Below are 14,807 nucleotides of genomic sequence, written 5' to 3' on the forward strand. Positions count from 1 at the left end.
TGTTGGAACAGATTTATAGGCTGCAATGCATGTCTTTCATACTGTCCTTGACAGGCCAGGGGAATCAACGGTCCTCCTCTAACTTGCTGGGCTGGGAAGGTCTAGTGACTCCTCGAAATGGGGGAGGTCTGGGGACAGGCAAGAAGGGGACAGGACAAGTGCTGTGACTAAGCAGGTCTGAGGGGCAATCATGGTTACTGGGTTCATTGTGAAGGGTCTGAACTTGCTCACTGTATTTCTGGATGGGAAAGTCCTTACCTAAATGAAACTAAACAGAAATTGGTAATTGAGATACATGAACCAAATGTGGACTGCAGCCTGTTTGGGTATGGCTCCACAGCAAATGTTCTAACATTTTTAATTGGTTAAAAAACTTCAATAGAAGACTCACTTCGAGACATGAGAGAACCATATGAAATCCAAATTTTCATGGCCATAAATGAAGATTTGTGTGTTGGGTGTGTGTGTGTGTGTGTATACATATGTGTGAATGGACATGCATGTGGAGATCAGAAGACAGCCTCAGGACCGAGCCCACCTTATTTTTGAGACAATCTCTCATGGGCCTAGAGCTCATTCATTAGACTAAGCTGGCTGGCTGGCCAGCAAGCCCGAGATCTGCCAGCTTTGCCTCCATACGTGAAATCCAATTGGAACACAGCCCCACTCTTTGTTTACACAGTGCCTATGGCTGCTTTTAATCTGCAGTGACAGGTGGGTATAGCAAAGTCTCTTCCCTCCACCAGACTTTAGTCAAGCTCCATTGAGCCCTCCTGGCCACAAGGCCTTAATTTCAGGCTTGTGTCCAGTTTTAGCAAAAATCATCTTGATAATCATCTTCAGACCTATGTACCAATCAGCTAGTATATTAAACACAAGGTCTTGATGCTTGGATCGATAACATTTCTGGCACAGCAGATCCTATTTTTTTAAATGGATGATTAAAAGACTTCCCTGCTCTATAGAGAGATCCTTTAGAGATAACCGCCTAGACCAGAGGACACTCGCTGTGGGCATAGCAGTCACCTCTGTTAATTGACAAGCTGCAGTACAAGTCTAATTCAGAGTAGAGGTCAACTGATTAACAATTACCACTTGCTTATTTACAACCTTGAGAAATACATCTTAGACTATAGAAAGCACTTTTTCTTTTAAGGAAAAAATGCTCTGGCTGGATGTCTCAGTGGTAAAGTGCTTGCCTAGGCCTGGAGTCTAATATGAAGGGAGGAAGAAATAGAGAAGGGGAAGAAGGGGAGGGGGAAGAGGGAGAGAGGGAAGGGAGGAACATGCTTGACCTGGGTATTTAAAATGAATAGAAATTATGAGAAGAGAGGAAAAAGCTAAGCTGGAATTCAAGTTGCTTGAAGTCAATACCTTATTCATCTAGGATCAAAGATCTACAACCTAGTCAGACAGGTACTTTGGGGGGACTTCTCCATGTATTATACATACAAAACTAGACAAAGCTGACTGAGGCAGCCCTGGGATTGGGCAGGCACGTGAGTAGCCTTCCAAATGAAGCCTGGCAAAGATAATAGCAGTGGCACCTGGCATCATGGTGATGGAAAGCCCATGCTCCCTGTGGCACCACTCAGAGCAGCCCAGGTAGAAACAGCCTAGGTGTCCAATGAAGAAGAATGGTGCACAAGATGTGATGTATGCACATTATCAGATACTATTCAGCATGAAAAAAGAGGCAAACCTTGCCACATGGATGGCCCTAGCAGTGGGTGAAACAAGTGAGCAACACATAGGCAAATAGTGAAGGACCCCCAGACACAAGGTATATAAAGAAGTCAATTCTTAGAAAGAGAAAGTCAAGGAGTAGGTACCAAAAGTTGGGGTGTAGGGAGCTATTCAGCGGGTGTGGAGAGGTTTGCAAGATCACTAAGTTCTAAAGACATACGATACAGCATGTGCAGAGTCAGCACTACTGAATCACAGTTAAAAATGGCTAGAACAGAGCGGGGCGTGGTGGTGCACACCTTTAATCCCAGCACTTAGGAGGCAGAGGCAGGCAAATCTTTGGGAGTTCAAGGTTAGCCTGGTCTACATAGTGAGTTCCAGGCCAGCTGGGGCTACAAGTAAACCCTTTCTCAAAAAGACAAAGAAAGACTAGAACATTAAATCTCAAGTTACCTGTTTAGAACATAAAAAATGACATTGGTGAAGCTGGAGAGATGCTCAGTGGTTGAGCACACTGACCGCTCTTACAGAAGACCTGTGTTTGAGTCCCAATACCCATATAGCAGTTTGCAGCTGCCCATGGTTCCGGTTCCAGGGGATCCTACACCCTCTTCTGACCTCCGTAAGCATTGCATGACACAGGTGCACTTATATACATGCAGACAATATACACACAAAAATAAAAATAATAAAATATTTTTTAAAAATAACATCAGTGAAAACGATGACAGGATTTTATAACTAATGCTTCCAGAACACTCTCCTAGGTCTGTGTTCCACATGGAGAGCTTTGATCTCACCTGATCCTTTGGGGAACTGTCACCCCACATTTTACCCAGGAGCAAAGAGAAGCTTGGAAAGATGAATGAGGCAGTGTGCCCCACTCACCCAACTACCAAGAGGCCAGGGAGGGAGGTGACAAAGGGATTCAGCTGCCCCTAGGTTACACTGCCTGGCACAAAGGCAGCAGGGGCCCAGCATCCGATGTAGATCCTAAACTCTTTAGGCCAGCCATTCAAGACTGTCCTCAGCACCCGATGGCTGACTGCAAACCTTGGCGCCTGCTCAGGTCATCAGGTTATCAGAGCCTTGCAGTAAGCTTTCACTGATGCTGTAGCCAATGTAGATACACAATGTGTGCTATAAATGTAAGCTCGCTGAATTTTCACAAAGGAGTGTACTCAAAGAGCCAGCAGCCAGGACAAGAAATGAAGCATAGCCAGAAAGGATCCCAGTTGTACACTGTTGGTCACTTACACTGTCCCCTTGAATACTGCAGACCAATTCTGTGAAAACTTGTTTTTACCATGAAATGCAGTTAGCTCGCAGATTGAGACTGACAGGGAGTAAAATACGGAGAAAGTCAGGATAGAATGATAACTGGGAATACAAGCTTGTGAGACGGAAGTAGAATCTTCCTTCTACCACTTCCTGAGTGCCTTTGCAAAAATGATTTAACTTCCTTAAGTCTGAGCCTCCACATTAAAACAAGGAGACAGAGCAGGCCTTTGTAGGAACTGATAAAATACTGAACTCCAGGCATAGTTTACCACTCCTTACAGCAGGTACTTGCAAACTACTGCTTCTGGCTTGATAAAGTTTTTGTTTGTCATTTTCTTTGAGACAGGCTCTCCCTATATCCCCAGCTGGCCTGGAACTCGCTTTGTTGATCAGGCTGGCCTTGATTTTACAGAGATCCACATGCCTCTGCCTCCTGAGCTCTGGGATTAAAGGCATGCACCACCACACCCAGCTACAAATAAAGTTTTATTGGAATAGATCCACACCCATTCCTTTACATATTGTTTAGGCTGTTTTTCCTCCACAACAACAGATTTTCACAAATCACAGCAGAGACATCACAACCTGCAGAGTTTATATATAATATTTTTCCTATTTGACCTGTTCCCCCCAAAAAGAAAAGTTTGTTGATCCTTACTCTAGTGTAACCTCCATGATGAGAATGAATGGGTCCTATGCGCTGTTGTGCCAGAACATGGTGGTACATGGTAAGTACACAGACAATGGCTTATGCATTTTATAGCATAGGCTTTATTTGGAGGGGGGGCAAGGGGGCCAGGGATCAAATCCATAGCCTACATGTATGCTATCACTGAGTCATACACCCTACCCCATAGTTTTATTTTCATTAACATGTAAAAAATAAGCACCTATGCCTTTAAATTATCACTGATAGTTTTGTTTTGTTCTTGTAGTTGTATCCATTCCTGGGGAATATCTTGGATCATAAAAATAAAGACTTACAAGCCCCTGAAAGAAGTCGTTAAGCCTAGCTGAAAGAAACTCCTCTGATTAAATAGAAAGACACTGAATTTGGAGACTGAAGGGTACAGCTGGAACTCTTGCTTGCCCATTAGCTAAGAGATAGACCTAGTACGGAACTATTCCCAGAATCTCAGTGCCCTCAGCTGCAGAGGTCCAGCACTGACTTCTGTTGTCGAAGGCAGCTCTGGCTGGATGGGAGTCAGTCGAGCCTGAGAACAAGACAGCATTAGGAGTGCACAACCAAGTCCGGGAACAGGACAGCCATTAGGAGTGTGCCCCAATTAGGGCAAGTGCTCAGCAGGCTTGTTAGAAATAATGAGATAACACGTCTTCAGGTTTTAGAGAGCCATGATTTTAATATAAAACGAGTATATGAAACAATGCTCCATCCAACAACAATGCTTGAACCTACATGGTAATCAGTTGTTTCCTAGGCTCTCTTCCTAAGCTGTGTACCCCTAATGAATAGGAACTCTAGGGACCTCTTGCCATCTGACACTTCATCATCTCTCCTTTCTTTTGTAGCTGGGACACAGCAGAGATACAAATCTGTTGGGTGAATGTGAACTTAGATTTGGCAGGTCTGTGGTCCTCTGCCACATCAGGGACAGAACTGGGTCAAGGAAGCTTATAATCAGGGCTCAGACTAGAAAATGACAGCATGAGCTATGGACGTAAGGAAAGGATGAAGGAAATGACTATGTATGACAGGTAGATAAAACATAAGCTGTTCTTGTTTTTAGGTTCACTGTTCAAGTGCCATGGGCTCTGGGTGCAGCTGGCACAGCTGGGGACAGGAGTCAGTGGCTCCCCTCTTGCCTGCTTCTTGGGATTTTCTCTCTTGAGCTGGACCCTGCCATCTCTTGCTTTCCAACTCACTAGGAGGGCTCTGCCTTTGCTGTCTGTTCCTTCGATGTGCAATTCCATCCCAATCCCCTTTCTTCACCTTCTGTTCTTAATTCACTTTCCAAGCTTCAACTGATATTTAAAATAATCAGTTTTCTAGACTCCAAATTTCTGCTCAGGTCTCTTCCCCCGTGTTCTCAGAAATTCATCCTCTAGTCTTGCTGAATGGACACCTCCATCAACATGCCCATGAATGCAGCCCTGCACATGTCAGAATGGGACTTGTCATCTACCCCAGTCTGGTCTTTCCCCAGGCTCTCCTTCTCTACCAACAGGCACTGTTAGCTACTCAGCTCAGAGAGTCTGGAAACTGAGTCACTCTGAGAGCCCTTTCCCCTCATTACTCCCCTCATTGCTTTACCCTCTGCCTCACATGGTCCCATCCCTCAGACTCCAGAGCCCACTCACAATGTCCCAGATCCTAAGCTGCCGCAGTTCCAGGCAATGCTAATGCAGCAGGTCTAGATGAGGGAACAGGTAGATAAAACATGATGGCTTTCCCGAGCCCAGCCTCTTACTCCAATCAGATGCAGTGGCCTTTCTAACACAGCAGTCAAATCATGTCACATACTCACTTACAAATGTACCACCAGTTGCCCAAGCCAGCATCTTGGCATGGCCCTGGCAGTCCAAAGTGATCACTCCTGAGCACTGCAGGCATGGCCAGGCCAAACCAGAGGGGTTGGTGTCAAATACATATGTGGGATTTGATGACTGGCTACAGTAAAATAATATGAGAATTAACTTATTCATAATTTTCTATGACTTATGTATTAAAATTATAATATTTGGAAATAAATGCATAAATAAAATATATCTTAAAGTTAACTTTCCCCAATTTGTTTTAAACTTTTGTAAACTATGAGAACAGTTAAACTATGTACATGGAGTTGGGCATGATGGCAAATGCCTATAATTCTAGAACTCAGGAAGTGGTATAGATAGAAGGATCAGGAGTTCAAGGCCAACCTTGATACATATTAAGTTTAAGGTCAGTGTGGGCTATATGAGAACCCATCTTAAAAAGTGAATGTTCTACAGGACAGCAGCAGTGTAGAAAACCCTTGGCCATCTGTGCCCTCACTTAGCTTTCAACCTCATCCTACTGCTTGTCTTCAGCGCTGCCCTCTTCCTCTACACCCCTCTAGCCTGCTCCTCTTTGCAGACTCCAGGAATGGCCCAGTTGCTTCCTGGTCTTTGTATATGGCACATTCTATTAAGTCAGCTCTTATTAGTCTTGGAACTCAGTTTTGTCATATTGGGGAAGGATGTCCTGAACACAATGCTTGTTGTCCCCACTGCCCAAAGCCCCCTGGCACCACAGAGACCTGGCATATGCCCTGTATTGTCCTCTGACTCAAGCTGGCTTACAGGTTCTCTGTATTATTTACATTATTGGATTGCCAGAAGAGAGACTATGAGCTCTGTGTGCTTAGTGGGTATGAAATGAAGGAACACAGCCACTGGGCTCACTGTCTAAAATAGTGACTAATTGGGAGGTGGACTAGGAAACAGGCTTTATAACAGGCCATCAACCAAGAGATAAGGAGGCTGGGTTCTAAGTTTTGGGTTCAAAATGGTGAAACCTTTTAAAAGGACAGTCTGACATATTTTACAACTTTGAAATATTCAATGGTGATGTTGTACCTTTGGCTTTGAACTACAGACACCTTTATAGTTCACTCTGGCATTGTTAGTATTAGAAGAAGAGGGAGAGGAGGAAGAAGAGGGGAAGGAGGAGGGAGGGGGAGGAGGGGGAAAGAGGAGGTGGGGAAGAAGGAGGGGGAGGAAGAGGAGGGGAGGAGGAGAGGAGGGGGGAGGAGGAGGAGGAGGAGGAGAAGGAAGAGGAGGAAGAGGAGGGGAGGAGGAGAGGAGGGGGGAGGAGGAGGAGGAGGAGGAGAAGGAAGAGGAGGAAGAGGAGGGGAGGAGGAGAGGAGGGGGGAGGAGGAGGAGGAGGAGGAGAAGGAAGAGGAGGAAGAGGAGGGGAGGAGGAGAGGAGGGGGGAGGAGGAGGAGGAGGAGGAGAAGGAAGAGGAGGAAGAGGAGGGGAGGAGGAGAGGAGGGGGGAGGAGGAGGAGGAGGAGGAGAAGGAAGAGGAGGAAGAGGAGGGGAGGAGGAGAGGAGGGGGGAGGAGGAGGAGGAGGAGGAGAAGGAAGAGGAGGAAGAGGAGGGGAGGAGGAGAGGAGGGGGGAGGAGGAGGAGGAGGAGGAGAAGGAAGAGGAGGAAGAGGAGGGGAGGAGGAGAGGAGGGGGGAGGAGGAGGAGGAGGAGGAGAAGGAAGAGGAGGAAGAGGAGGGGAGGAGGAGAGGAGGGGGGAGGAGGAGGAGGAGGAGGAGAAGGAAGAGGAGGAAGAGGAGGGGAGGAGGAGAGGAGGGGGGAGGAGGAGGAGGAGGAGGAGAAGGAAGAGGAGGAAGAGGAGGGGAGGAGGAGAGGAGGGGGGAGGAGGAGGAGGAGGAGGAGAAGGAAGAGGAGGAAGAGGAGGGGAGGAGGAGAGGAGGGGGGAGGAGGAGGAGGAGGAGGAGAAGGAAGAGGAGGAAGAGGAGGGGAGGAGGAGAGGAGGGGGGAGGAGGAGGAGGAGGAGGAGAAGGAAGAGGAGGAAGAGGAGGGGAGGAGGAGAGGAGGGGGGAGGAGGAGGAGGAGGGGAGGAGGAGGAGAGGAGGAGGAGGAAAGGAGGAGGAGGAGAAGGAGGAGGAGGAAGAGGAGGAGGGGGAGGAAGGGAAAAATCAGAGGGCATCATTTACAACACAAGTTGTAGATGATACGGAGGCTGTGAAAAAGAAGAGGACTGGCTGGAAGATTTCCTCGAGTGACAGAGAAAGAAGACAGCACTGTAACAGCATATTGCAAAGTGTCTGCATACATATCCTCAACAAACACGTGCTTAGATACAAAAGAACATGTATTCACAAGGTCATGGTGATTCCTGGAAAAAGAGGTGGAGACACAAGGTGGAGGGAGGGAATCTTCACTGAAATAGCTGGTCCAATGCACAAATTACTTTTATTAGAAATTTTGAATGATATTTTATCAAATATATACTTAAAATAATAAATGAGGGCTTTCTGGGTGTTTTCCTCTGTTTACTTCTGCATGGCCAGGGAGAGGTAGCAGCCCACCCTCCTCTCCCAGCAAGGTGAAAAGATGGGGAAGTGGTGACAGTAAGCTGGTGTCCCCACATCTCCTACCGTGATCTTTTTATGGTCAGGAAACTCCAGGCCAAAGTAGTCACCCTCCACAAGGTTGAGGTGGTTGCAGACAGCATCAAGCAGCACCTTCCCTGGGGCTCGTTGCTGTGAACAGAAACAAAGGAGTTACGTATACTTTCTGCCTCAGGCAGCCGGGCCCACAAACCGCAGCTCCTCCACTGGAGAAGCAGAGCTCCTGAGTCCGTGGGTCTCACACAGGGTCAACCACCCCGTGACACCTGGAAACCAGCCATGCCACTCTGTGTCCGTGTTCTCGTTGACCCCAGACTATACTTCTGCCATTTTTTCCTCACTCCAAACCAGCCACACCACCTTATCTGTTCCAATAACAGACTGTATTTGCCACTTCTTTTTGGTTTTGAGACAGAGTGTTACTGTGTGGCCCAGGTTGGCCTTGAGCTCACAATCCTCCTGCTTCAGCCTCCTGAGAGCTGGGATGACAGGCACATGCTGGCACACCTGGCATCTGTATTTCCAAGTCATTTCAGGTTTGCTGAAAAGAGAGCAGGAAATAGTTCCTCTCCCTACCATGTGCAGTATCTTATTTTATTAACGCCATATAGCTGTGTCAAAGGTTTGTTATCATTGTTAAGCCAACACTGAGACATGACTACCACCTAGGGGGCAGAGCTTATACTGTGGTCGGCTTTGTGCTGGTTGTCGATCAATATATACAGGCGAGTCTCCACTACTACAGTAGTGTACAGAACAGTTTTCACTAGATGAAATGCGTTTCCGTCCAAAATATTCTGTGCTCTGCCTCTTGATCTCTCCTAATTCCTTGACAATTACAGACCCTTTCCCTGTCTTGAGCTCCCCCCCCCCTTTTTTTGTAACTGCTGCATAGTATTCTGTTGTCTGCATGTCCCATTTCAATTACTCACCGAATGACATCTTGGCTACTTCCAAGTTTCGGTAATTCTGAATAACTCTATTGTAAACATTTGAGCATAAGTTTTGTACTGAAATGAGTTTTCAATTCAACCTCAGGCCTTTCTGTGACAGGTGAAACCATGACCTTGTGTCTCTCCACATCTTCCCTTCCTCCGAACCTTGGTAGCTCTGCATCTTTGTTGACTAAGTCCCACAGTGCTGTGTGTAGAAAGAATCCTTATCTAGACTGTGCCCATGTTGAAGGCAAAGGCTATATTTTATTCATCTCTGTATCTACCATGCCTACAGACCAACCAATCTTGTTGAAATGAGTAAACAAAACAAATGAATAAAGGTTAACCAAACCCAACTAAGTCTTTGCCCCTGATTAATTTTGCACCCTGAATAACAAACTTCCACCCTGAAGTGGGTTATTCTCATTATTTTTCTGTAGATTCCTAAGATCTTTCCAGTAAGGTGGATCCAATTTTACCACATAGGCCAAACCTTGGGAGACAAAGGTTGCAAAGATACCTCCATCCTCAGTCACTAATAGTCACATCCTTTCTGATACACACTGGACAGTTTAGGAACCAACTACAAACCAAAAAGACTGAATGACAGAAAGAGTTGAGACCTGACAGGTACAAGGAGAGATGTGACCATCAGCCTGTCCTTAGAGACACAGGGGCCAATAAAGATGTTTCAGTGTGAAAAACTATACATTTTTATTTCTGATCCCACAGTTGCTCTGACAGAAATCTGGTTAACTCAAGATACAGCTACTCAAAAGTGTGCAACGTCCTCTGTAGATAATCTCAAATCATCAGGCTATGCCCATGGGTCACAGGTAGAGTCATTTCACACAGACAGTAGGAGTAACGTGTGACTATCAGTAATCGTCAGCCTGCCCTACCAAATACCTTTCCTAAACCCATGCACACTTATTCAAAGGAAGAGACATATAGCAGGAACATGGATTACACAAAACAGATCCTACTTTCTTCCACTGTGGAACAATAATCTGCCCCGATTCAGATAGGCTATATGCATGTAGTCACCCCCCATCTAGGCTGACTCGGAGGGCAATGAGCTGTTCATTCAAGTCCTTGGTCCTGAGTTCATTTTCTCACATCAGCATACAGGCAATACACTCACATATACATGATTAGTTTATTGGCAGTTATTTATTCTGGAACCTTCTCTCACAACAGTAACTCCAGAAGAATCTGAAGACTTCAACAAAAACAGTATAGTTTTAAAAAAAAGAACAAGGGAGGGGCTGGAGAGATGGCTCAGCAGTTCAAAGCACTGACTGCTCTTGCAGAGGACCTGGGTTCAATTCCCAGCACCCATATGGTGGCTACAAACCGTCCTTAACTCCAGTTCCAGGGGAATCCAAAGCCCTCTTCTGACCTCTGTGGCATTGCATGACATGGGTGCAATCACATACGTGCAGACAATACACTCATATACACAAAAATAATAAAATATGTATTTTTTAAAAGGAACGAGGGAATAAGAAGTTGTGAAGGAATTCCTGTATCATAAGACTTTTGTTTTGTCTGTTTTCTTTTCCTGGGACAAAGTCTCCCTGTAGCCCCTGCTGGCCTGGAACTCACTATGTAGACCAGGCTAGGCTTGATCTCATAGAGATCCACCTGTCTGCTTCCTGAGTGCTGGGATTAAAGGTGTGTGTCACCATGCCCAGCTACCATGAGATTGTTTGTTAGTTTGTTTATGATTTTAATTTTATGTGTATGAGTGTTTTGCCTGTGTGTAGGCAGGTGTACCACATGCACGGAATGACCACGGGGCCAGAAGAGAGCATCAGATTCCCTGGAACTGGAATTATGGACAGTTACTGGTCACCATATGGGTGCTGGAAACCAAACCCAGGTTCTCTGTAAGAGCAGCCAGTGCTCTTCACCCTGAGCCATCTCCCCAGCCCCTCCCATGGGCTTTTTTAAGAAGACGACCAAAGTCCAGTTTCACAACCCTTTCTTCACAACTCCCAGCACTGTAGCAAAAAGGAGCTGCCAATTATCTGCCCAGCTGACCGGCACTCACATTTCCCAAAGAATTCCTGGAACTAAGGGAATCTGATCATTTCATCTAGATTTACAGCCTGAGAAAGGAGACTTCATAGTTCAACACTAGAAATCTAAATCAGCAGAAAAAAACCCAATATACAATGGATGTCTTTATGGTCAAGGGTGTTAGACTAAGCATGTCATCAGAGAGGAGGGGGAGAGCTAACACCTAGTCCTTTACTGGGTCAGCACAGACTTCCAGGAGCACCTCTAGTATCTGGGTCCTAACAACAGGCTGTGCTGAGACCTGGAGCCCTCACCTTTACCTCAATCTTGCAAATGCCACTTCTATTCTGTCACAGAGGAGCACAGCAAGCAACTGACTTCCTGTAGGGCAGGTTGCAAATAGACAATCGCATTCTAAATAACAAATGACAAAATGGGTCTCAATTCTTCTTTTTTTTTTTTTTTGATTTAATTTTTATTTTATGTGTATAAGCACTTGGCCTGCATGTTTGCAAGTGTACCACACACATGCCTGCTGTCCACGCAATCCAGAAGAGGGCATCAGAATCCCTGGAAATGGAGTTAAGGAGAGGTGTTAGCCACCAAGTGGGTACTGGGAACAGAATCTGGGCTCGCTGGTAAGTGGTTTTTTGTTTTGTTTTGTTTTTTGTTTTAATTATTTTTATTTTATGTGTATGAGTGTTATGCCTGCATGTAGGTAAGTGCACCCATGTCATGCAATGCCTGCGGAGGACAGGAGAGGCTGTTGGATCCCCTGGAACTGGAGTTAGGGACAGTTCTTAGCTGCCATGTGGGTGCTGGCATTGGAACGTGGATCTTCTGCAAGAACAGTCAGTGTTCTTAATCGCTGAGCCATCTCTCCAGCCCTGCAATAAGTGTTCTTAACCACAGAGTCATTTTTCTAGCCTTGGGTCTCAATTCATTAAAACTGTTTTAAAAGTTTTTTTTTTTTTTTTTTTTGGTACATGTTACATAAATTAGTATTGATTTGTTTAAGTAAGAAGTATGAGAATGCACTGCAAAAGTCAAACTGTCTTCGTTTGTTATAATTCAGATGCAGCAATGTATTTGGGAAAGGGTCTCCCTGTAGCCCCATCTGTCCTTGAACTCAGCCTGCCTCTGCCTCCCGAGCGCTGGGATTAAAGGCGTGCGCCACCACGCCCGGCATATTGAATTTTTAAAAAATATTTTATTTATTATTTTTATGTGTATGAGTGTATTGCCTGCATATGTTTAAGTGCATTCATGTCATGCAATACCCACAGAGGTCAGAAGAAGGTGTCGGACTCCCCTGGAACTAGAGTTACAGATGGTTGTTAGCCACCATGTGGGTGTTGGGGATCGAACCCAGGTCCTGTGCAAAAGCAGTCAGTGCTCTTAACTGCTGAGCCATCTATCCAGCCCAGTATTGAATTTTTTGGTTAACATGGAGACATCAACTTAGAATTTGAATGAGCTTTAAAACACCTAAGATTCATAACAAGAGCAGATGACTATAAAGAATTCTATGAGGTCCCTGTGAATGCTGGCTACATTCAAGAATATAAGGAAGCCCAGGAAATGGCGTCATGAAAGCACATCTCTAAGTGCTTACCAGTGCTCACTACATGACAACTTCACAAGTAAAGATTACACTAACATGCTCCATGAACTCACCATTAACATCCCAATGTGTAACAGGGAATTCTAGCCTAAAACCCTCCATGCATCATACGACAACACATCCAGGGAACCCTACAAATCTGTTAGATTTAATTGCCTTAAAAAAAGAGGCTGGGCTGGAGAGGTGGCTCAGTAGGCTCAGTCTCTACCACACAAGCATGAGGACCTGAGTTCAGATTCCTAGCACTCTTGTAAAAGTGGTGGCAGGTCTGTAACCTAAGTGGGGCAGTGGAGATGGGAGGATCCTTGGCGCTTGCTGGCCAGCTAGTCTAGCCAATCAGAGAACTTCAGGTTCAGTGAGAGAACATGTTGCAAAAAACAAGGTAGACCCTGTTTCAAAAAAACAGCCACGACCTTTGGCCTCTAAACGTACCCATGCACATGTGTACACATACAAAGCCTATAAATAAAAGTTTGAGTAATAGGCTGGGATGTAGCTCCGTTGGTAAGTTGCTTGACTAACATGCAAAGTCTTCAATTTGATCCCCAGTTGCCACATAAACCAGGCATGGTGGTACATGCCTAAAATCTCAGCTCTTGGGAAGAAGAGAAAGGAGAATCAGAATTTCAAGGTCATACTTGGCTACATAGGGAGTTGGAGGCCAGCCTGGGCTACATGAAATACTGTCTCTAAGTAAACAAACAAGGTTTGCAGGAGTGGAAAAAGCATCAATTGAGCAGAAAAAAACACAAAGAAGAGTTGAACAATTATCTCCATAAGCATTTTCTTAGAGAAATTTTGGCAACAAATAAATGTTCACCTCTGTTAGTGTGAGTTATGATGACAGTGGTTTGCTATAGATGCTTTCTTAAATGTCCCCACTGTCTGTATTGGCTGCAGCTCCCAAAGGCTCCTATGGCTATAAGAATCAGAATCTGGCCAACACTATACTCCAGAAGTCTTGATATAATATTCTAGAAATGTTCTCCTTATGAAAGAGGTCAAACTGTAGTGATCATGTTTGATTCTGGAGAACAAATTGGTGATTAATGAAACCACATAATCAAATTTCTATTACTCTTTTCTTATTGGCTACTCTTAATTAAGCTCCAAGAGCATCTGAATTTTAATCTACTGCATAAACAAGTTGGCCGGCTCCACAGTGTGTGTTCCTGTGCCTTCTCCATTAAATTGGCCTTTCATTGGGCCCTATAAAATCCTATTAGCAGGGAGTTTACATTCTTGGGGAGAGATCTCTGAATTCTAAATGGTATGTGCATTCACAGCTTTGGGAAACTAGACCGTTCAGATTCCAGTTGCTTTAGTTAACTGTGCCTTTAAACTATTTCTGTGCCTTTGGGTTATTTTCATAGCAAAGTTTTATGCAAGAATATTTTTTTTTCCTCTTCTAAAAGACTAAAGACACAGTTCTTCTATAGACCAGGGATATATCCTCCCCTTCTCTTTCCCTACCTCCTCAGAGAGCTGAATAAATGAATCTCTTAGGTGAGAAAGCTTTCGGAAATGATCTCAGACAAATCTATAAAGGTAACATCCGACCAGATTTACAAAGTTCCATCTGCTAGGGTTTCAGAAAGTCATTTCTAGAAGTGCCCCTACCCCTGGTTTGGGATTAGTGCAACCAGGGCACACACTCATCCCGCAAAAGGAAATGGCTTCTCTCATAGGCCTTGCCTCCTCTTCCTTCCACTAACACCTTTTAGTATTTTATTTTTTACTTTATGTACAGGGTATATTGCCTGCATGTATGTACACGCACCCATGTCATGCAATGCCCATGGAAGTCAGGAGAGGGCGTCGGATCCCCTGGAACTAGAGTTACAGTTGTTAGCCACCATGTGGGGTGCTGGGAACTGAACCCAGGTCCTCTGCAAGAGCAGCCAGTGCTTTTAACCACTGAGTCATCTCTCCAGTCCCAGCACTAACACCTTTTAGAATACTCTTCTGGTCCAATAACCCACTGTCAACCCATATGGCCACAGGGCATTACAATGGCACAGATTTTCTTACATTCCTTTGGCAATTTCTCACTAAGAAAGTAGACTATCAATAAGCACAGTGGCTTGACAAGGCCAGGGTATGATCATTAAGCAAGTTAGGTCACATGAAGACACAATGCTATGTAGAAGAGGAATAACTTCCAGTAAGTCACTGATGTAGACAAATAA

The 14,807-nt window shown here is 45.1% G+C and overlaps 1 protein-coding gene across 3 annotated transcripts in view; it reads right to left on the reverse strand.

Moving 5' to 3' along the window:
- Farp1 (FERM, ARH/RhoGEF and pleckstrin domain protein 1) overlaps positions 1-14,807 on the reverse strand; it is a 304,589-nt gene that overhangs the window by 93,988 nt on the left and 195,794 nt on the right. For all 3 annotated transcript variants that reach the window (XM_008823592.2, XM_008823588.2, XM_008823591.3), the window contains exon 3: positions 8,062-8,166. In XM_008823592.2, the coding sequence (XP_008821814.1) occupies positions 8,062-8,166 (105 nt within the window). The remainder of the gene's footprint in view (positions 1-8,061; positions 8,167-14,807) is intronic.

Source organism: Nannospalax galili, unplaced genomic scaffold, assembly GCF_000622305.1.
Source record: "Nannospalax galili isolate Female #2095 unplaced genomic scaffold, S.galili_v1.0 scaffold528, whole genome shotgun sequence".
Lineage (NCBI taxonomy): Eukaryota > Metazoa > Chordata > Mammalia > Rodentia > Spalacidae > Nannospalax > Nannospalax galili.